The 23536-nt window shown below is 39.0% G+C and overlaps 2 protein-coding genes across 6 annotated transcripts; both read left to right on the forward strand.

The window, feature by feature from the left end:
- Window positions 1-669: 669 nt before the first annotated feature.
- LOC136715957 (NFU1 iron-sulfur cluster scaffold homolog, mitochondrial) lies at window positions 670-5776 on the forward strand. Its single transcript, XM_066693380.1, has 8 exons — window positions 670-809; window positions 1051-1151; window positions 1349-1484; window positions 1766-1832; window positions 1919-2030; window positions 2279-2342; window positions 4130-4304; window positions 4553-5776. Exons 1-8 carry the CDS (start codon window positions 745-747, stop codon window positions 4622-4624), a joined length of 792 nt encoding a protein of 263 aa, XP_066549477.1. The 5' UTR covers window positions 670-744; the 3' UTR covers window positions 4625-5776.
- Window positions 5777-6563: 787 nt separating this feature from the next.
- ccar1 (cell division cycle and apoptosis regulator 1) lies at window positions 6564-23536 on the forward strand. Of its 5 annotated transcripts, none has more exons than XM_066692743.1 (26): window positions 6564-6646; window positions 7378-7538; window positions 8522-8697; window positions 8932-9051; window positions 9628-9660; window positions 9952-10145; window positions 10795-10921; window positions 11035-11166; window positions 12657-12849; window positions 13293-13434; window positions 13724-13879; window positions 14480-14705; window positions 14953-15066; window positions 15194-15360; window positions 16074-16284; window positions 17257-17340; window positions 17806-17994; window positions 18262-18453; window positions 18886-19152; window positions 19892-20033; window positions 20185-20273; window positions 20477-20617; window positions 20754-20874; window positions 21231-21416; window positions 21562-21767; window positions 22150-23536. In XM_066692743.1, the coding sequence occupies exons 2-26, from the start codon at window positions 7436-7438 to the stop codon at window positions 22207-22209; spliced, it is 3771 nt and encodes a 1256-aa protein (XP_066548840.1). In that variant the 5' UTR covers window positions 6564-6646; window positions 7378-7435; the 3' UTR covers window positions 22210-23536. The 5 variants fall into 5 exon arrangements, with proteins under 5 accessions (XP_066548840.1, XP_066548842.1, XP_066548843.1 ...); XM_066692745.1 differs by having other exon boundaries at window positions 11035-11148; XM_066692746.1 differs by having other exon boundaries at window positions 9997-10145.

Genomic DNA, 23536 nt, shown 5'->3' on the forward strand with positions numbered 1-23536 from the left:
GTTGAAACTTGGAGGGCAGTCGACTTATCCACCTTTCTCTGCAGAACATAATTTGACTTCCCTGGTCCCCAGATTTATCACTCATGAAGATCTCCCCGCGCTCTGTCGCCCCCTGGTGGCACCGCTAGTGCCAACACCACTCGCCACTGGAGACTGTCAGTACCGGGATCACCACGACACAGCATTGATTAGTGTTATGAACTTGTCAATAAACCTCTAAGGGTACATCTAAACTCTCACTGTAATTAATGTCAGTATTCCAGATTGTATCCTAAATTAGATAGAGGAGCTTCGGCTTCTCAGGGAGAAGACCGGTTTTATTTGACTTTATAATAATACGTTAAACATTGCTACAAATTACTATGAATACTACTTTGATGTTTGAATGACTAGGTTTTTAACTGATTTGGAGATTAGCTCTTTGAATTAACATGAACGATTTCATCCGTATTTAATTAATCTGCTCAAATGTCCACGCTGCGTCCTACAGACCGTGACGTCAGACGTAGACTTCCGTCCCGCGGTCCTACTCCAATGACGCGCTACTGGAGTTGTACGATGCCTGTTTAGATCACCAATTCACAATGCGAGCAAAAAAGACACCATACACTTATATATATATTTATATATGAATGAACTCTATGAACTTCAGAGTTAATAAACATATATGATATATGTATACTATTTTATTTTCAATCAGGATATGTAAGGACGCAGCTTTGGGTCCTGGGTTTCAAAACAGTCATGGCGGCGTCCAGAAGATGGAGTTTAATTGGTTTGAGACTGGGGACAGCTTTACGCGACATCAGGTTAAAGTGATTCGAAAATGAATTATGCCAATTAGTAAAAAGACACATGTTTGATTATGGGATGTGCTATTTGTCTCATGTATTTTTTTTTATTGCGTACAAAATTCAACTTCCACGTAGAATACGTAACTAGGCTTTATATAGTGTATTTAGCATTGACAGCCTTCCTAATTGAACACAAATAGAAAAGCTTATTGGAAATACGTGACGAAAGGTGACATTTTCCTATTTGTTTTAACAGGTCACCGTCCAAAGTTAGTCATCAGTGCTTCTCTGTATGTGCTAAACAGAGCAGCAAACCAAGGATCCTGAACGTTTCCACACTAAAGCCTTCAAGTTCAGGTATATATACAGCTTCGCCTGGCTATTTCCAACAGGTGTGCAATTGATTTATCAACAATAGGAGATGTATACATACCTTCCATTCTTCTCACTCTACATTTAACGCCACAATCTCAGATGTTTGATGGCAGCACTGGTCAAAACGTCATTCAATACGTTTTGAGTGCAAAAATGGATATTGTTGTCATATTTTGCAGTGCGGTTCATGTTTATTCAGACTCAGGACACACCAAATCCAAGAAGTCTGAAATTCCTCCCTGGGAAGCCAGTTCTGGGAACAGGGACTCTTGACTTCCCCAATTCAAGCTCTGCAGAATCTTCATCTTTAGCCAGGTAAGGACTGTCTTAAGAAAGTGCGTTGTGACGAAAACATGATTGTAGTTTTTTCATAGTTTTTTGTCATCTAATCTTAAATATATAACATATAATCTGAAATATATTCCCTCATCCTCAGTCTAAGAGTTTGATGAACTTTAGAATTATACATTTGATTAATAAGTAATTTAGCACAAGCCCATATGTAGAATCTGTCATGATGTCTAAACTAAGTGAATCAATATCATCATGAAGGTACTAATTATTCTCTATCTCTTTCTGTATATATGTTCTCCCAGAGACCTCTTTCTAGTGGAGGGTGTTAAGAGTGTGTTCTTCGGACCTGACTTCATCACAGTGACTAAGGTACTACTGGGCACCTTCTTATTTTCTGTTACTCATTTGTGTATCATGTGTATTGAACCCACAAGTGTGACATGCTCTGTTCACAGGCTGATGCTGAAATACCCTGGACGGATATCAAGGCTGGAGTTTCTGCAGCCATCTCGGAGTTCTTTGCTAGTGGAAATCCCATAACTACTGGAGAGCCACAAGCTGAAACCAGTAAGATATAAGTAATCTTGTCATTCAAATTTCAATCACATTTTACACAACAAAAAAATAGATAATAATGTAAAAAATATTATTTGTCTCGACTTGTATTGAACTAGGAAGCTCGTTGAGACTAAAATCTCTTTAATCTGGAACAGACATGAGGTGGGGCAGGAAGTGGACTCCCTGGGGTAGGCCAGATATACAACCTGATCTGTGGATTGGCTATCACACCTGGGTGTTCTTGTTCCCTGTCATAGGCAATTCAGAAGAAGACGATGAGGTTGTCGCCATGATCAAAGAACTTCTGGACACTAGGATCAGGTAAAACCAAGAAATACAAAGTCTAGTATGGCTTGTAGTGCAAAACACAGTGGACTTCTTCATTGTTGTGTTTATTATAAAACTTTTGACTGCAAATTTTATCTCAGAGATTTTCCATGTAAACCACACATTTGTATTACTAAATAAACGAACAATTACTATTCTGCTAACTTTTGGTCAGCTAAGGAAGAGGTTTGTTACAGACATAGACATGTTTTTGCATTGCTACAACAAACTGTATGAACAAACAATCCAGTTTCTGCATATATTATCCTGCTTAACTCAGTGTCAATGCAAAATAAAGTAAGAATCGGCAAACTTGTATATGCAGTTTGGACCAGAGCTTGCAGAACCTTTCCTAATACTAATTGATATGTTTATTTTTCAAGACTGATTGTGTGAAGAAAAAAAAAAAACATAAATTGCAAATACACACACACTAGGGCTGGGCGATATGACTTAAAAATAATATCTCTATTTTTAGAAGTTTGGGCCATACACGGTATATATCTCGATATTTCTTGTTTTTATTCAATCAAGCCACAAAATAAGACCAGAGACATTCAAACTACAAGTATTTCGTTAATCCTCCAATAAGCAAAACGAACAAATACTACATGCAGGCTGTCATGGTAAATATATGCAGAATGCAACACATTACAGGGCAAGTGTTGTGTGATTACTATTACGTGTGTTATGTTGTTATGGGATATATATAAGTTTAAAAATAGCTGGCGTTACAATAGTTTTAATAAATCTTAAATGCAGGGTGCCTTATCCCAGAGATTTTATATAGAACAATTATCCGGTCAAGGAAGGAAGGACAGCAGCTCCCGTCTAAAAACAGTCCATATTCACCGATGTCTCAAAAATGATTTATTAGAGAAAAAGTGAACATCATAATGCTTACGCGTTTCGACTTATCTTCCTCAGAGCACAAATATACACACACACATTATGATTTATTGTCACATAACAATAACACAAGTAATGGTAATCACGCAGCACATGCGCAGTAAAGGTACAGATTCAGGCAGATTGAGCACAGCCGGGTCTATAGCGGCGCATTAACATCTGCTGGACAGACGTTTCTCCTGTGACTGTCGCGTCTCGATTCTACTTACAAGTACAGCACGCTTTTAATACAAAATAGTTTAATAATAATAATAATACAACTGTTGAACCACTTCACTATCTTAATAAAAAGAAAATTATACTTTCTGCATGTGTTTGCATTGCTTTCCAATTAATTAAAATACAAACAAACGTTTATTAATTTTATACAAATAATATAAGTCTAAATTAGCGGGGGTGGGGGGTGCCTGGAGATCGAGTTCAGCCCGGCGACGAGAGCGGGCGGACCGTGTGCGCTTGCGCATTAAAGTATCTCTTGGTTGTGTGCTATTGTGTGTCACTTCACTCTCCTCCTGTCTGTCTGTGTTTCTGATGCTCATTTCTTGCCGCATCCGACACGTGTGGAAGAACCGGGAAGAACGCAAAGCGTCCTAATGACGAAAAATACTGCCGTAAAGATTGCCATTTGCGACACCACGATATAAACGATATAGCACAATATGAAACGATAGACCATTTTCTATCGTCATACGATATATATCGTCATATCGCACAGCCCTAACACACACACATAGATAGATATAGATATACAGGTCTACTGCAAAGGGATTTCATTTTTTGATACGTTGAAAATTTGCCACACAATGTATTTGCAAAGATTTGTCCAGGACAGTGTTTATTTTCAGGGAGCTGACCTCTCTCTAATCTCCCAGACCCACAGTGCAGGAAGATGGTGGTGATGTGATTTTTAAAGGCTTTGAGGATGGGACTGTGAAACTGAAGCTGGTGGGCTCCTGCACAGGCTGCCCCAGCTCCACGGTCACTCTGAAGAATGGCATCCAGAACATGCTGCAGTTCTACATCCCAGAGGTGGACGAGGTAGAGCAGGTAAGAGGATTTCAGAATCGGCATGACCAAGTGTTCTGAACCAGGTATAACTGCTTTTATATTGTATTAATGAAAAGGAATTTAACATCTTTTAACAAACATATAATTTTAATTTGCAATATAAAATAAAGCTCCATTATGACACAAGACCATGTCTGTGTCGATGGTACATGACTGATTCTAATGCAGCAATCTGTAATCTGAACTGTAATTCTTTGCTTATTGTATTCTTATTTTCTTTCATTCAGGTTGAAGATGAGGTGGATGAAGTTAGTAAGAAAGTATTTTCAGAATTGGAAAAAAGGTTGCAGGACTCATAGATTTGTCTTGGGATTTAAAACCCTCTGTGGTTTTAATTTCTTGCAGTTCATAATGTAATATCCTTATTCTATGACAGATTTAATAAATAGCTGGTCAGTCTTGGAATGAGTACTGTAACTTGAAATACAATATTGTGATTTTTCTTTTTTTAATGCGTTGCACAAAGCTATTTGTTGAATCTCAGAAATGTCAGTAGGAAAACTAAACCAAGTATCTTTTGGCCTGTGGCTGTGCAGTGATGCTAAGTAAGGTGAAATAAAAAGTATGTATTATTGTGTATTGAACTGTACAAAACAGTTGTGTACAACTGATATTTAAAAGGTAATATACACACTCAGAATATCTCCCACATGTCCTTATAGTCTCTTTCTGCTGCTGAAGGATGTCATTTCTTCATGACTAGTGTTTAGTAACTAAAATACAGTATGAAATATTTGCTAGCTTTAATTTTGACTTTTTATGCTGCTGAATTTCTGAGTTTGCAAAACTTTGCTTATGCTGGAAGTTAATAGTTGCAGTGTATTTATATTAACTTGTATTTATGACAAAGTAAAATAAATTTGATAAAAAAACATTTTTTGATTTGAGCAGGGAAACTACTAGTGTAGATGAATATTGTACAGTCCAAAATAACAAATTAAGACATGTGATACTTTCCATTTACCATTTTTCAGATGTTTCAATGGCAGCAGTGTGGAGTAGTGGTTAGGGCTCTGGGGCAGAGGGTTGTGGGTTCAGTCCCGGCTTGGGGACATTGCTGCTGTACCCTTGAGCAAGATACTTCACCTAGATTGCTCCAGAAAAAAAAGATCAAAAAAACAATAAGAGCTGTATAAATGGGTAATTGTATGTAAAACATTATGATATATTGTAACTATGGAAAGTCGCCCTGGATATGTTTTTATGCAAGTCTCAGTGCTCTTGTTCTTGTTGCCAGATGCCCAGTAACGGTTATTCTGATGATGTTGAAATACTGAAATGCAGGTCTTGGAATATAAAACATCTTATTATTACAAAAGAATTGGGCAAATTATTTTTTTATAATATGAAGTCGGGGTTTCACTATTTAAAATCAAATGCATTCATGGCTTTTACTGTAACCTTGATTTGCTTATATACAGGTGTAATAATAAAAAATAAATCATTTAAACATGCCAAAGTTTTGTTTGTTTTTCAGTTTGGGCTCAGGGGGAATTACTTAATTATTGTGATAGAAACATGAGCATTACTCTTGTGTTTATGTAATGGTTTTAACAACAACAACAACAACAGTATTAATAATAATAAATATCACTGACCATAATCTGTATATTACTCATCAAAATAATACATATTCAATAATACATTTTCTGCATGCCAGTACTTTTTGCACAAGATATCTTATTTTAAAAATTCTAGTTCCTATGATTATTACTACTATTATTTGGCCGACACTGATATCACACACACACACGCATACAATTACAGTGAATAAAATGAAGAATATAAATAAATCAATGTGTAGAGACGAGTCTGTGACAATATGCTAAAATGTACTATATTCTTTTTAAATATGTTTCATGGAATCAAGGGCCCATTTTATATGTCAAGTCTTTTAAACGCCGGTCTTTTTGTCATGAAAGTAAAGAATATATATTTAATAGTGGGGCTGTGTGGATGTATGAATCAGTTATTGTAGTCATAAGACAAATGTATTTTGTGCTAGATATCGCACCCACATTAGTCCAAAACCTCCTTCATAATTTGAACAGTCTTAGTGCATCGGGTTCAGTTATATTACATAATTTCAACACTGACATTAGTTAACTACTTTTCCATTTGTGATCATTGAATGGACAAATGAACTTCTACTCGAATGAAGTATGAGATCGAGTACGTCACCACACAGTATCTATCGCCTATCACACTGCAATGTGTCCCGAGTCCGCGCATGTCTGCTGGGGCAGCGGAGCATGCGCAGTAGTTAGTACTCGGACTCGTATGTGTCTCCGCCGGTGCTCCGTGACTGATCAGAGGACAGGGTAAGACAGCGAACAGTCTGGATTAAGAAATAATTAAAAAAAAAAACCACAGCGTTGTGTTTCGACCATGTGTGTGTCCAGAGATGAAGCAGCATTTTGAAGGACGAGTGCATGACGGACTCGCCAGGGAAACGGAAAGCGCCCGTTGTTTTGAAGAGTACTTTAGTCTCGCCATGAACCCCAGGCCTTGGGCCTTAATTATCCTGCCCTGCATGAAAACAAAACAGCACTGCCATCATCATCGGACTGGTGTAGCGACGACACCAGGACGACTTCTCTCCAGTGGTTCGCCAGAGTACATGTACAGATACACTGTAATACGAGAGTGCAGAACATACGTGCTTATTAATAAGCACAGTGTTTACTAGACATTTACATGTTTGTGCTTTGATTCATCTACATCTGGAAGTTTGCTGGTGCATTGTTGTTCGGACATTCAGTGTCCCTTCATTAACAACACTCCAGAGTTAGAGATCTGTGAATCCTTTTATGATTTTGATGTTATTTTTAATATCGGGTGAGTGAATTGCTCCTCATGCAGTATTTTGGCGCATACTCTTCATATATAATTTAGTACTGAGGTACTTCACCATCTGTAGCTAGTGATACTGTTGTATGTGACATTCGTGGCCTCTTACTCCTCGCAGTGCGCATCCCCCATGGACTCCACACGTTAGACTTATTATCAGACGTCAGCTAATTATGATCTCTTCTTTTTTATTTTTGACAAGATCGGTCTGAAGTCGCAGCATCTGCCTGTAAAGACGCCAGACCGCAGCCCGGTCCGCTATGGCTCAGTTCGGGGGGCAGAAGAACCCTCCGTGGGCGGCTCAGTATGCCGCTACCGCGGTCTCTCAGCCCGGGCAGTCGCTCGACATGAACAGTCTGCACTGTAAGTATTTCCAATTCGTTTTAAAAACCAAAAAATCTGTTTTGTTCAAGCTAAAATTGTTCGCAGTTATTTGTTTATATTCTTAATTGATTTAAAATGCATGACAATCCACCCCGCGGTATAAAGAAGTGTAAATGTCAAAGGATTTCAAAGTCAGGATATTTTTATATTTACCGAGTTGTTTACAATACGATGTTTTTTTTGTTTGTTTGTTTTGTTTGCAATGGGAGCTCTCTAACCATATTTAATTCATTGTTTTCCATTTCACACATCTTATGATTTTAATTACACTTATATTTATGAATGTAAAGAATATACTAATATGCTTTCCTGTTCAATTTGATGAATAACACATGATGATAAGTATTATTTTGACTGCTTAATCAGTGTTTTGAAAATGTAATTTATATTCTTATGTAAGTAATGTCAAGTGAAGTATACTATAGATAAAATAATGTTGATTGAAACATTGAAATTGACAAATCCTGCAAATGTGATGGAAATAATTTCATGACATTTTCCCTCTCTTGATTTATTTTTTCTGTGATATGTTCTATGAATAAATACTTTTCTATTAGGTATTTTCCATGTCACTTCATGGTACAGCATTTTTTCCACTGAGGTTTTTCTGTGACTTCTGTATTCAGACTATAATGCCTTTCATTAGTTCTTTTAAGTTTGTAATGTAGCCTATATGTGCGTGCTTTTTTTTTTCTCATGTTTTTTGCCCCACTTAAGTGTCTTATCAAAAATATTTGTTTTTGCTTTCATACCATTTTTTGTAAATTTGAAAATTAGTCACAAAGAGTGAGTGTATAAAAACGAAACATAGGTAGATGATGTAGAGCTTTCAGACTGAAGTCCCAGTTAAAACCTTCTGCTATAAAATAACCTGTTGTCTTCTCCCTTACATAAAGCAGGATCTATCAAAGAGTATATGGCTGTATCCCTTGTCAGTCCTTGATGTTGTTGCCTCTCCACAGCTCTGGGAGTTCAGCAGCCCTCTCTCCTGGGTGCCTCCCCTGCAATGTACTCCCAGCAGTCTGCGCTGGCAGCCGCTGGTCTCAACTCACAATCCGCTGCCAACTACCAGCTCTCCCAGCAGACCGCGGCCCTGCAGCAACAGGCAGCCGCTGCTGCTGCTGCTGCACTGCAACAGGTAAGGGAGCATTGCTCTCCCACGCTCACTGAGTCTCCCCCACAACTCCACGTAACTAATATTAACAACCCCCTATTTTTTTTTTATTTTAGGAACTGGGCTATTTGAACTTTGATAGTCTTATGTAGCACCTCTGCATTGACTGTGTCAGCCTGCAGCGGTGTGTTGTCAGTGTACATGATCATGCGTGTGATGTCTGTCAGACTGCACTCACACCTTCATTCTCTCTCTTAGCAGTACCAGCAGCAGCAGCAACAACAGCAGCAACAGCAACAGCAACAGCAGCAGCAACAGCAACAGCAGCAGCAGCAGCAGCCTCCCCCACAGCAGACACTGTACAGCGTCCAGCAACAGGTATGCGTGTGAGACGGCAGAATTACACCTGCGAAGACAGCATGGCGCGCCGTGACTCGGACTGTGCTTCAGTGAAACCCGCTGTTCAGTTGCGTACAGACCTTCACAGTGTGCGGTATACGGCATTCGAAATGGCATCTTTAATAATTGTGCTGACTTTGATTCGCCTTGCAGTGCTTATCCCATCTATAGTAACTATGGCGAAGGAGAAGCACCAAGGATCTAAAAACGGGAAGGAAAAATTTGGTACACAGCACATCTGTTTCCTGCATTTTGCAACGGTTATGTCAAATGAAGATTACCAATTATTTAATATAGCTCATATTAACTATGTGTTATGCTGCGTTAGTTATTTAGGTGTTGTATGACTGTCTGTACGTATTGTGGTGGCCAGATTTCACATGGTAACACTGAAATATAATGAGTTGCGAATGACCTGACTGACCTATTAGTTTGATCGATTGCGACTGCACTGTGTATATGTGTTTGTGTATATAAATATATATATATATATAAAAATATATAAATAAAGCTATGTATCTGACCATTTTTCTATTGTTCTTCATTTGTATATAGTTACAGCAGCCCCAGCAAGCCTTGCTTTCACAGGTAATATTACCTTTTAAGGCCATTTAATGTCTGTTTGCTTTTTCTTACAGCATATGTATTGTCTTTGCGCAGAAGTGTTTGTAGAGCTACATTTTGTGTAGTCCCATTCTCATGATATGCAGGCAGTCTATACCAATTCACAGGTTCCTTTAAAAACTGTCCTTGAAATCCTTGTTGCTATCAAAGCATGAGTGAATAAGTTGAAGTACTGTCAATCCGTACATGTTGTTAGTATTTTTAGATTTGTTCTGCAGATGTTTTAGTAACTTGTTAGTTGGACTTGTTTTGCAGCCTCCAGTTGCCTTGCCTACAAGTCTCAGCTTGTCTAACCCCCAGCAAACTGCACAGATAACAGTCTCCTACCCAGCCCCGAGGTCCAGCCAGCAGCAGACCCAGCCCCAGAAACAGCGCGTCTTCACCGGAGTCGTCACCAAACTGCACGACACCTTCGGCTTTGTGGATGAAGATGTATTTTTTCAGCTAAGGTAAGCCCTCTTGTTATTCAACTTTTTAGGTTATGCTATTTGGTTATCAAGCTACTGGCTCTGACAGTAGGTAAATCAGATTTTCTTCTCTTCAAATACTGACAGATAAAGTATGTGTTTTGCATTTGTAGATTGCTCCTGATTTTGGTTTGCACTGGCTTTTAATTTTAAATTGTTGCAGGACCCCTTTTTAATGAACCCTTTGTCTCAATGGTGTCTTAGCCAAATCAAATTCCCCCCCCCCCCACCATATGTAAGCCATGGGGGGTGCTACTGAGCTGTCTGCACTGTTGGTTCTCAATGCTAATCTCCCAATCGCCAGATTGGCGTTGTTGCTGATCCAGAACAATGCTTGCTTTTGTGTGTGCAGGGGGTTATTTCTCTGTAAGGATGTATTGTTTTGTTGACTAATGAGCACTATTAGGACATGTCGGGAATACATATTGTAATTAGCAAGTGCATGAATTACAGACAGTTTGTTTCTTCAACAAGTTGTGTATGTGTTTGCTTATAAAATCCTGTGTGGAAAAACAATATTTGTATTTATTCAAATGGTGTAGAAATGGAAATTAGATCTGGTAAAAAAGAATTACCTTAGTTTGTGTCTAATGACCATATTTGCACTGAAAATGCATTATTGTTTTTATAGTGCTGTGAAGGGGAAGACCCCTCAGGTGGGCGACCGTGTTTTGGTTGAAGCCGTATACAATCCCAACATGCCATTCAAGTGGAACGCCCAGAGGATACAGACCTTACCTCAGATCACCCCACAGTCGGTAAGTATTTACTGTCAAGCCAGCTGTTTGTCTGTAGTTAAATCTATGAATGTGTGCTGCACTAACAAACTTAATTTTCTTTTTTTTTTTATCATTTTCTTAATTTTATATAGTTACAGCAGCCCCTGCCCTTACCTCACATTTCCCCTCAGTCGGCGAGTTTTTACTCGGAAGCAGGATTGTCTCTCTACTCAGATGGTCTCCCTGCGGTGGACACGAGACAAAATGTAACAGAAATGATTTGGGTGATTTCCCCTTGACTAAATTATTTGCTCCACTTGTTCCTTACAGTCAAACCTTAGTGAAACTACACTCCCAAGATAAGCTGACAGCATGCAGATTTGTTTATATATATATATATATGAGAGAGAGAGAGAGAGAGAGAGGTTTATAAAACAAACATAAATAATTTTCTAGCAAATTAATCACTGACGCAGTTTAATGTGGAAACCTGTAACTTCTACAAAGCTCCATTTGCTGTGACAGAAGCACCATCCCCACAGGATATGAAATACGCCAATTTATTTCCAATGTAATCTACATTCTGTGCCGATTACTGACATCTTTTCCCGGGAGTGTAGTTAAACTGAATTGTGGAGGGTTATTCTCCCTCCTTTTCTTGTGTTTTCCAATTTTTAAAAGCCCACTGATGTTAAAACTTTGAACACACATAGTAATGGACAACAGGAATTACCAATTGTTTTCTAAGTGTAAATTCAAATAAGTGTTGGACAGTTCAAATTATGAATGAAATACTGTGTGTGTGTGTGGTGGGAGGCTATTGTGCAACATTTAATTTCAAGTGATGGTATAATGTTAGTTATTGCAACTAATTTGATTACAAAGGGTTTGTTAATGTCACATTGAATACAATGCAAAATTCAAAGAGCTTTACAGATAACACAGTGTAGTACAACATACAGCATGTAACATTATATTTAAAAGTCTGGTATGTTTTGATCATGGGTTCTCACTTCTCTCTTTCTTGGTATGTTGGTTTTAAATGGAAAAATTACAGTAAACAAGGATGACTGTTTTGTTTCATGACCGAAGACATTTGAATGTCAGGGTTATTTGATGTCTCCTGTGTTTGGCTGCGGTCTGTTTGGAAATGATAGTGTGACATGACTAATCTGACTTGGCTGGTTTTACAAGGACATGGCCATTTTTGTGTGTCAGCCTGTCCTTGATTACTGTGAAAAGGTTAGCTAAAACCACATTTAGCATAAATGCACAATAATAAATGCAAATTCTTTTTTCTGCTTTTCTCAAAAGGTGTTGGGATGTTAATAGCAACACGTTTCTAATGCTTGGGCCTTTAGCTTTATATATGGATGATGGTCTTGTATTGTGGAGGCTTTTCTTTGTCTTCTGTTGAATGGCGTATTTTAATATTGTCCACAGCATTCAATAATGTTTCTCAATTATCTGCTGTTAAATGTGCAAATGTGGTCTCACGGCCAAATCCAAAGGAGAATATTAAATATGGCCAACACTCCTACCTGTAAGAGTTTCAGAGTCTGTTTCCTGCACCGCACACTCCCTTTCAAGCAGTGTCTGTGGTCAGGCCGGTGTGTAGTGTATTGCACAAAAAATGACCTCTGTGTTCTACCCCCGTTTAATTTTGTATGGCGCTCTATAGTCGGGTAGTTTGGTATCTTGGTATCATAGCTGTTCAGTTTCACTGACCATTACTGAGAAAATGTTAACCCTGTTGTGTTCTCCACTGTCGCAGAGCCAGCCCCCAGGGCCGAACATGATGAAGACTGCCCCAGCAATGCTGCAGTCGCTCCCGCCACCCACCTCCTTCGGCGTTCCATCTCAGGCCCCTCCCCCATCCCTGCTCCAGGCTCAGCTCTCTGCCGCTTCCTTGGCCCCTCTGCTGCAGAACCCACCCCAGCCCCTGCTGCCCCAGCCACCACCTAAAGGTAAGTATAGTGTAATTCAGGGATTCATAGGATTGTTATGCCAATATAGCTTTTACAGAAATGACAATCTAAAGGATTTGTTAATAACACCTTATTTTTGTAGCTTCAGTCTATGACCAATGTATAAATAATTTGTTTGAACAGCCATCGGCATAGTAACTCTTAAGTTCTTGAACTGTGGCACATCACCCTGGCTTTACGATTAATTTTGCCAATATTTGAACGGGTTTAAATGCAGAACAATTCACAAAAAAGTATTTTAAGGTCTATAATTGTCTCGTCAAGAGCAAAATAAAGCTGAGGCTTTTTATTTTTTTAGTCGGCATTAATAAGGTATTCCTCAGCTGCTCGTTTAGGAAAGCAATTACCTCTTGAAGCGTTCTGTATGAGAACTGAGGCACTCTGAGGATTTCACCGGTGTGTTGTTCTGGTCTCTGTTGCAGATTGTGTGTTCTCTGGGGGGCTGCTTCAGCCTCCAGTACGCATGATGCCCCAGCCTCAGCCAGCGCGCCGGTTAGACCCCACGCCTAGGTTCCCCGGCCGCAATGACAGGGCAGACCTGATGATCAGAAAGGATGACCGCAGGTGAGTAGTTTGTTTAATTTTACATGAGTAAGGCATATGATTTTATGTGAACACTACAAATTAGCTTCTTGCTTCAACCAGTACAGTTGAATTTGTGCATGATAACTTAAAATTTTGATTTGATGTCTCAACTGTTTATTATATTTTCAAGAATGAATTCATATTAATGTATTTGAAATGTCAGATTGTTTTGTATTTATTTGGAATAACCTTCTTAGGTGATAAGTGATTAAAGAAAATCACCGTCTGTGTGCTAAGCACCTCGTCTGTCTGTCCCTCCCGGTTGTAGCCGTGAGCGAGATCGTGACCGGAGGAGGTCCAGGGAGCGATCGCCCACACGGAAACGTTCTCGAGATCGCTCTCCGCGCAGAGACCGCTCTCCTCGGCGGCCTCGTAGGGTCGTCCCCCGCTACACGGTGCAGTTCTCCAAATTCTCTCTTGACTGGTAGGTCACCCACAGCTCTCATCTTCTCGTCTCAGTAGTCCTGGTGTGTGCAATAATGGAGAGCAAAAGGAAACCATTCCAGTAGGTCAAGTAGGCATTTATTTTAGAAAATACATATGGGGTGGCAGAAAGAGGTTCACAGGAGTAAAGAGGGGAAATAATTTGTAGTGTAAAACATGAAAATGCTTTGTTGTTGTGTTATTGATGTAATTCAACCTTGTACAATTCAACTGGTAATATTGGCTGTATTTTTATTTTTTTTAGTCTTGTTCTCAATAGAATTTAACAGGGACAGTTCGGATTGGCCTACAGATCACTGGGAGCATATGATTATTTTCTGTGAAGATTTAGATGTTTGTTAGTCTTGAATTTTCCAAATAAGGGCCAGGAATTGCTGTGTTAGTTCAGCAAATATCTGATGGATTCTTTCAGTACTACATTAAACCCCTTCTAATCTGGGTGACTAACAAAATGACTAAATATACATGGATTTTTCTATTACCCTTGTAGTTTGTTCCATGCTGCTATACTGTACAAAAATTATATATAATAAAATGGCTGCTAATGCACTGATGTTACTATTGTGTCTTCAAATTCCAGCTCTAGTTGTGACATGATGGAGCTCAGGAGACGATACCAGAATCTTTACATCCCCAGCGATTTCTTCGATGCCGAGTTCACCTGGGTGGATGCCTTCCCGGTGTCCCGCTCCTTTCACTTTGGAAATTACTGTAACTTCCACATAATGAACAAGGAGGTAGATCCACTGGTGAAGAATACTTCAGTTCTGGACCCCCCTGATGCCAATCACTCATACAGTGCAAAGGTAGCTGGTCGCTGTTGATTCTAGTGAAACATGTCTTAGGGTGTGCGTGTTGGTTGAAGTAAATTTCACTAATACAAAACAGACGTGATTTATACATTACATTACATTGGGCAGGACGGTACAGAAATCATCACAGGGATATCATTCATAAAAATTACAAATTTACAAAAGTTATGGGGGATATTTCATTTTCTTCAGCTGTGAAATGATGTGGGTGCTGTCCGTTGACTTGTCTGCTCTTGCACAGGTGATGCTCTTGGCAAACCCCAGCTTGGAGGATCTGTACCACAAGTCTTGTGCCCTTGCTGATGATCCACAGGAACTGCGGGATTCATTTCAGCACCCGGCCCGGCTGATCAAGGTACAGGAGGTTTCAGAATGATAGAGCAGATAGATTATTGCACACTGAGAGTACCTGAGTACCTGTACCTAAATACAGATTTGTGTTTGTCTGCCAGGAAACTAAACTTAAAACTTGTTTCCTTTAGTTCCTAGTTGGAATGAAAGGCAAGGATGAGGCCATGGCCATTGGAGGGCACTGGTCCCCCTCCCTCGATGGAGCCGATCCGGAGAAAGACGCCTCTGTCCTGATAAAGACGGCTATACGTTGTTGTAAGGCACTCACAGGCATTGATCTGAGTTTGTGCACGCAGTGGTAAGTACAAACCCATACAACACGTATACCACAGGTGTATTGATATGTTAATATGCGGTGGTACTAAAATCCACAGTATTTAAAAACAACTGCATGTTTGTCAGTTACTTTGCTATATTCCATGTTGTGTTGGATGCTTTATTTTATTAAGATTATGATTAATTTTAATTTGCTTTCAATTTCGAACTGTGTTTGCTAATCTTCTGTGAAGAAACCCTGACTCTTTGTTTTTAATGTGGTGATGAATGTATTGATTCTGTCGCTCGAAGAGCCGTGCTGGAGGATTCGTCGTCCATGGCTTCATCGTTATTTCTTTTTCTTTTTATGTTTTGTCATTTATTTATTTTATAACTTTCTTTCAATATGTCCTTGATTCACTGTCCTTTCTGTAATCTGTCCCCTTTCTGAAGGGACTTTGAACTTGTACACTCTCACACACACACCAATCTACACACAAATCAGATGGTAAATGAGAATGTGTCCAGGTTATTGTCTTGTTTTTGTGCGTGATCTTTTAGAACGTGTGGCTGCCATTCAAGATGAGAAGCTACATTTGGAGCTGCAATTGTTTTTTGCAAAAGTGGAGGAAATGAGAAGGGGGTGGGGGAGAGTAGTTAAGTTATGAAGTTGTCAGGGAAGTGTGAGCGTGTGCTAGGCTCTGTAAGATGTCTGATAGAGTGTTTCTTTCCAATACGCTTCTTCCCTTGCGACAGGTATCGTTTTGCAGAGATTCGGTATCACCGCCCCGAGGAGACGCACAAGGGGCGTACAGTTCCTGCTCATGTGGAGACAGTGGTTTTATTTCTCCCGGATGTTTGGCATTGTCTTCCTACCCGCTCAGAATGGGAGTCGCTCTCCCGGGGATACAAGGAGCAGCTGGCAGAGAAGCTCCTGGCTGAACGCAAGGAGGCTGATGGAGAACAGGCACTGAACGCTAATCCCTTTTTCTCATTTCCGCTTCTCACAGGCACAGGAAACACAGGCACAAAAAACAAAACACAAAACAAATACGTACACCCACCCCCTTTACCTGTCCAAACCCACCCCCGTCCTCCCCCCGCCCCACTCCGATACTACACCGCAGTCACACACAGGGGAACGAGCTTAGGCCTTACTGCATTGAAACTGCATCAACTGGTAAAACAGATTCCAGCTTCGGCAGAGCCACGTCTGTCAGATTTTTTCCTTGATACGTGAAAACTAAATTCATGTTTCTAATTGGATTTGATGTGTCAGTTTTGGGAAGGGCTATAGATGCTAGGCTTGTGTGTATTTGAGTGGAGGCAAACTTTAAAAACCAAAACCATGCTGGAACCTGGAGGACCAGTTGTCTTGTTGGGTCTGTCCTAGCTTTGTACTCTGCCATTATCTGCCATATTCCAAAACTTCTAAATTCTGTCTCTTGTCTGTCCCTTTTGATTTATGGTACTCTCCGATTGGACTCTGTATTAGACCCTTTTGAAGTGTTTGATTTTCCAGGGCAGTTGGTTGAGCGACAGTCTCCAAGCTTTACGAGTGACTAGAAATAAAAAATCTTCAAGCGGTGGCGTACAGCTAGGCTTAGGCAACACACACAATTTGGACAACAGCTTTGTGTGCACCTGTCTTATATATCTTTTGGACCTACTGTCATTGATGACCTTTTTGTGTTCCACAGATCTGGCTTTGATTGGCTGATGGGTGGCATTTGATCTTTAAAAAGCTCTAGAGCTTCCATGTTACGTAGCAGTGGATTTTTACCTACTGGAAAACTTAATAGCAGGAGACAATGAGAGACAGTTGTGACCTTGCTACTTGCACGGATCAACTTTGTTTCAGAATGAATAAGTGGCAGTGCACTGTGGGAGCAGCACCTTCAATGTCGTCTTTTCTCTTTATGAACGTTTCTCGATTCAGGAGGAAGAAGAAAAGGACGAAGAGGATTTAAAAGAGATATCCACTCCTACCCATTGGTCCAAGCTTGATCCGAAGTCAATGAAGGTGTGAAAGCTTTTTTTACTACGGTTTACGTGCTATAAATGTTTTGACATCTGTACCAAGGCCCTTCAGTATCTTCTGTGCTGTGGGTGTAAACGTTTGTACAGTAGGATTTCTAGATATCTGTATTATTAGAGTGAAGTTGCTTTCGTATTCCCTTTTGGTTCACTTCTAAATACTTTTACGTATTCACTGGTCTTAACATCTTGTATGCAAACACTTAACTATATCGTTGGCTTTGCAAAATAGTAGAGATTAACAATGTGATCCCATGTGTAAATTTAAGCTTTCCCCAACTTGACAAAGCATCAGATGTACTTTCTTAGCATAAACTAGAAATGTTGGCATGGATGGTTACAGATGTATTTCATTATTTAGCTGAAGTTGGTAGCATGTTGGACAAAAGAGTTGATTGTTTGTTGTGGGTGATGTTTATGAGCGGAACGATGACGCTTCTCCGATTGATAGGTGAATGACCTGCGCAAGGAGCTGGAGAGCCGCAGCCTCAGCTCCAAGGGCCTCAAGTCACAGCTGATCGCTCGTCTGACTAAACAGCTGAAGGTGGAGGAACAGACGGATGAGGCCAAAGAGCCTGAGAAACCAGAGGTGCCGCCAGAGGTGGAGGAAGAGCCGGCCAAGCAGGAGGAAGACAAAGAGGTAGACCTGGAGCCACAAGATGGAGATGCCTTACAGTAACACTTACTTCCAGCTTACAGAAATACTGCTTCTGAGCTAGTTCAGTAGGAATAGTGCCCTATCTTTCCAATTTCCAAGGATTATTTGGAGCATTACTATAGGCTATTTAACCACTTTATTAAGGGAACTTGAGTGTGAATGAGGGAGTTCATGTATTTTCCTCCTGTTCATTTAAGTCAACCCTAGAACAGAAGCAAGGTAGAATTTTTTTTTTGTTTTTCTTCCCAGGAAGAGGAAAGGAAACGTCAAGAGGAGCAGGAGCGGCAGCGCAGAGAGAGACGCTACATCCTGCCAGAAGAGCCCACTATCATTGTCCATCCTAACTGGGCGGCCAAGAATGGCAAGTTTGACTGTAGCATCATGTCCCTGAGTGTCCTTCTGGACTACAGGCTGGAAGACAACAAGGAGCACTCATTTGAAGTAAGCGTTCATTCCTTCTCACCTCAGGGCAGATCTCCTCCATTCTGGGCTTCAGGCTCTTGTCATTTTTCACAACTAATGTGGTTGATTTTATTATAAATTATCTTATTTAAAGAAAGTTATAGAGGATATAATAGAGGAAATAAGAGAGAAACAGGTTTTGTATGGATGTGTGTGTTGTGCTGAGGATAGACTGGAGTTTATTTTATAATATTTTGCTGCTTACCATACTGCTTTTCTTTTTTTTATAGAAATATTTTGATATTGAAAACAGGATCTAGAACTACAGTCAAGTGCAGTAGAGGACGTTTCTGTTATGTTAATTTCAGCATTTAGTTTCAGATCCTTTTGTTAATACCATTGTACCACAACTTCAAATCAAACAAGATCCTTTCCTCAGAGATTATATGATTGAAGTATGTTTCTCTACAGGTATCCCTGTTTGCCGAGTTGTTCAATGAAATGCTCCAAAGAGACTTTGGCTACAGAATCTTCAAAGCGCTGGTCTCGATACCTCAGAAGGATGAGAAGAAGGAAAAGAAAGAGAAGGCCAAAAAAGAGGCTGAGAAGAAAGAGGCAGAGAAGAAGGAAACTGAAAGAAAAGAAATAAAGAAGGAACCAAAGGAGGAAAAGGATGAAGAAAATGGGGAGCCGTCTGTGAAAAAAATTAAAAACTCAGACGAGAAGGAGGATAAGAAGGTCGGCAAATAAAAAGTTTGATTTACCGAAATGATGCAAAATAATTAGATTGGAAAGTATTTTTGTAATAGTATTTAGAAATGCACGTTTAATGTCACATTTGTACTGTTTGGGAGTGTTTTAGCTATATGTGCAGAGGAAAATTGCCATATTTGTAAAACGAGAGTTAAATGTGGCCAGCTAATATAAGCCTCTGTTTGTCAGGATGTGAAACACTTTGAACCCTTTTCCTTTCTGCAAATCTTCCATTGCCGTAAGCTGCCGATCACTATGTTTAGTAATCTTGGCAGTCTCTACATTTAGTTGGCAATCACTTCCGTATGTGCTACAATTAGCTGCTTTATTAGAAGGATGGAAGCGATTTAATTGTTTTGATCTAAACCTACAAGTGCTTAATAACTTTCCAAGTCTTGACTCTGTGGGACTCATTCCATTATGTTTTGTAGTAAATCATGCCTTCACATCTTCAGAAAAGGTCTGAGTCTCACTGAACCTAATAATTGCAGCCAGTCAGTTGGTATTGGAATATGTTTTTCCACTGTTGTCAAGTTTATTAGATGGCACCTCCATACTATAAAACTCCCACCATTCAGTATTTATTTTTCTGGCAGAAGAACAAAGCACTTTAGTGTCATGATTTCATATTAACTTTTCTAATGAAGGCCAGGGTGTCCTTCAGAAGGCTAATTCCAGTTGTAAACTCCGTAAGAGTAAAAGGTGTTTTATAATTTATCTCAAGGAGGATGAGAAAGAGAGGGAAAAGGAGCTGAAGAAAGAGGAGTCTAAAGATGAAGAAGAGGTGGAGGAGGAGAGCAGTAACACCAACGCCGAGGAGTATGACCCCATGGAGGCCGAGGAGGCTGATGACGACGACGATGATGGTAAAATAGACTTCTACAGCGCAGAGTTTCAGATTGCATGTAAAACTTTCCAAACTATATTCCAGTGTCGTCTTACAGGTCTTTTTTCATTATATAGGTAGATTATGGTACATTTTCAACTATATATGACCTTTTTACATTTTGCCCACAGACAAAGATGATGAAGATTCAAATGGCAAGGACAAGAGGGACGACAGAAGAGATGACAGGAAGTCCAAAGAGAGGTCTTCAAAAGACAAGGTCTGTCTTATGTAGTGCCTTTAGAAAGTCTACATCCCCTTTTAAAATTTTAACTTTTTGCCTCATGGCCTGGAATTTAAATGCATTTTTTCACCACAAATTCACCACAAAAATGCACTTTTTCATGCTTTACTTGTAATTCACTTAAAATGTATCAGTGTCATTTATAATTTATTTAAAATTATATACATTTTTTAAAACAGGAAAAGAAACTGATGGTAACATACAACAAAGACCTCCTAATGGCTTTCGTGTATTTCGATCAAAGTCATTGTGGATACCTGCTGGAAAAGGACCTGGAAGAGATCATGTATACCTTGGGACTGCACCTCTCCCGAGCTCAGGTGCTGCAGATCTTATATTGTACATTCAACCATACTGTATTTGTGTATAATATATGTGTGGATGTGTATATTGTGGACTTAACAGACTTCTATAGGGATTTCAACTTGACTTACACATCATTTCATTCATTTTCAGGTGAAGAAATTACTTAACAAACCTGTCGTTAGGGAATCGTGCTTTTACCGGAAACTTACTGATCGGCCGAAAGACGAGGCGGCCCCAGTCCCTGCTGAGGCCCCACAAGACTGCCTGCTGGGTGAGTTTATGCTGTGGTGCTATGAGATGACACAAGAGTATAAAGGCCCGGGGAAAATACAGTGGTATCTAAACATGTTCGGCTCTTGAGACGCCTTCCTTATATCTCAGAAGACCGGTTTAGTGCCCCTCCTACTCACTGTCCCAGCCTTTGATTGACGTGTTCACTGAACTCTTCAAGGTACATCTTTTATGACATACAAAACAAGGGTGTTTTAATTAAAACACTTCATACAAACCAAGGGTCATGTTTTAATTAAAACACTGCATTCAAATTCTTGCTTCATTTGACAAAAATTTAATGAATCTCCCACAATAGAGGTCAGTGTGTGAGTCATGAATAACCTTCTTTTTCAGGGAATAAACCATTGATGCCGTTGCCTAAAGCAAAGCATCAGGCCAGTGCGGCTCAGGACTCGGGCAGTCTCTTCGTGTATAATGGTGCCATGGTGGATGTGGGCAGCCTGATGCAAAAACTGGAGAAAAGTGAGAAATCCAGGGAAGAGATCGAGCAGAAGCTGCTTTCTCAGGAGACTAAAAGTGGTACGTACGACAGGAACCCTGCTCAACTGAATAAGTATCAAATAATAGTAAATAGGAATTTTTGAAAAATGTATCTATTCAATATTTGACCTTTATATTCAGCCAGTTTGTAGTAATTTAACTGAGGCTCTTTTTGTTATTGTAGATGAATATGCAAAACAAATCATTCAACTTGAGACTGCGAACAAGAGCCTTGCAACAGAACTAGAAGTAGTTAAAAAGGACCTAAGTCATACGGAAGATCATTTGAAAGCTTCGGAGGGAAAGAAGTCTTGCTTTGAAGAAAAGCTTCACTCAACAGTCAGCAGCTTGAGTGCAGTAATGGAGGACCTGCAGAAGGTCCTAAAAAAGGTTAGTACCAATCTTGTGCTTTTGAATACAACATATCAGGGATTTAAACTTGTTCTTCCTGAATAGATGAGTTGTTGAATGCTTTTTACCTAGTTCCTAGTCGTTCTGCACTTTTTTCCACCTAAATATGTCAGTTTCTTTCTGCCATCATTTGTTGCCACCACTTGAGAATGAACCAATAGCTGTGGTCATTTGGGAAAGTAAGATCACCCATTTTATAGCAATTTGTTATTTTAAAATTCAGAGATTTGGGGGCTGTCGACTTTCTTTTAATATGCTGCCTTTTTATGTCAGCAGTACATTTTAAGTGCAGTGAAGTCAACATGGTTCAAATAAGTGTTCAAATATATTCTTAGCTTATTTTCAATTTAATTTCTTCCAGGACATTCCTCCTTCTGAAGATAGTGACCGAAAATCTCAAGAGAATGGATCTGACGAATGATGTTACTGCCTTTCCCCTAGGAGAAATTTGTGCTAGATAATGTGTAAATAAGAAGAATTAACGCCCAAGACAAAATGAACATAATGCACGTTTTATTTGAAGTACTGAATTTGGTTGTTGCTATGTACAGTTTTATGAACAAGTGTTGTCTTACCATAAAATTCATGTCAGATTAATTATCATTTGATATTTTTTTTTGTTCCATAAAGCTGTAGGTTCAAATGTATTTGAATTATAATAAAACTTATCAAATGTAAGTTTATTATAATATTAAAATAATACTTTGCCTAACAAAAATGTGTTCTTGACAGGATTGTTGAATATCAGATTTTTGTTTTGTTTGTTTTTTAGCAGAAATTTGGGACTCAACTGTATTTTTCAAATAACACCCAATTAAAATGAATTTGAAGGTTCCTTGTTTAAAACAGTGGTTACTGCTTTACTGATATTTTTCTATTTTAAAGTAGCAGGTACCATTACTTACTTGTGCAAACTGTTCTTATTGGAGACATTTTATTTTAAACCAATGCTTCAATATGTATGGGCCATTGAAAGAAAGAAAGAAACAAAAAGTTAGCAAGTTTAAATCTAAGCACAAAGTGTAGCACATCTCAATCTTATCTGAAGTTAGTGTTGAAATACTAAGGAAACTTAGTCTGGTAACAAATGTTTACACTGAATGTTTGTATTATTTTTTTCAGCTGCTTGCTTGCTTAATTTAATAAAATAATTAAACATGTTTAAAAAAATGTTTGTGTTGTTTGCTGTTACCAGACTAAGGATCATATTGTTGTATTTGGTTTGAATTATATTTATTGATTTTAGGGTTGTATCAGTTACTTTATACATTTTAGGAGTTTCTCAGTAGATTTTTTTTTTATTTCAGTAGTTTTTTTATGAGGAAAGGAAGACATGTAAAAAATGAAAAATAAATGGTGTGCACCAGTACAACAGGAATAAATAACAATGTTTTGTGGAAACTAAATGTGTAGTCCTTGCCACTGATCAAGAATTGCAGCCACAGTATGCTTGTTGTAAGCCTCTTTTAAACTTTCAAGTGGTCAATTTCCACATAAACCTCTATATTTGTACTTTCTAAAGCAAATATTGCATAAGATTATAGAACATGTATAGCTTAATTATAGTCTTAAATTATATAATCTAACTAAAATATATTTTGATTATTTTTGTGTGCAAGGTGAACATTTCTGAATGAGACAGACAAGCACAACGAGCCAACTAATTAAGTGAATTTTATTATAAAACTAAATGTACCCTGAAGTTCTCTCTTGTGTAAATAAATGGTTATTAATATTGTTTCTGCTAA

Source organism: Amia ocellicauda, chromosome 20 (genome assembly GCF_036373705.1).
Source record: "Amia ocellicauda isolate fAmiCal2 chromosome 20, fAmiCal2.hap1, whole genome shotgun sequence".
In the NCBI taxonomy this organism is placed as follows: domain Eukaryota; kingdom Metazoa; phylum Chordata; class Actinopteri; order Amiiformes; family Amiidae; genus Amia; species Amia ocellicauda.

What these genes read in the sequence shown, in the direction of transcription:
- LOC136715957 (XM_066693380.1), top strand. Translation starts at nt 745, where the DNA reads ATGGCGGCGTCCAGAAGATGGAGTTTAATTGGTTTGAGACTGGGGACA. An exon ending in ACTAAAGCCTTCAAGTTCAG is followed by an intron (nt 1,152 to 1,348) that starts GTATATATACAG and finishes CATATTTTGCAG; the next exon opens with TGCGGTTCATGTTTATTCAG. An exon ending in AGAGCCACAAGCTGAAACCA is followed by an intron (nt 2,031 to 2,278) that starts GTAAGATATAAG and finishes TCCCTGTCATAG; the next exon opens with GCAATTCAGAAGAAGACGAT.
- ccar1 (XM_066692743.1), top strand. Translation starts at nt 7,436, where the DNA reads ATGGCTCAGTTCGGGGGGCAGAAGAACCCTCCGTGGGCGGCTCAGTAT. An exon ending in GCCCCAGCCACCACCTAAAG is followed by an intron (nt 12,850 to 13,292) that starts GTAAGTATAGTG and finishes TCTCTGTTGCAG; the next exon opens with ATTGTGTGTTCTCTGGGGGG. An exon ending in ATCACTCATACAGTGCAAAG is followed by an intron (nt 14,706 to 14,952) that starts GTAGCTGGTCGC and finishes GCTCTTGCACAG; the next exon opens with GTGATGCTCTTGGCAAACCC.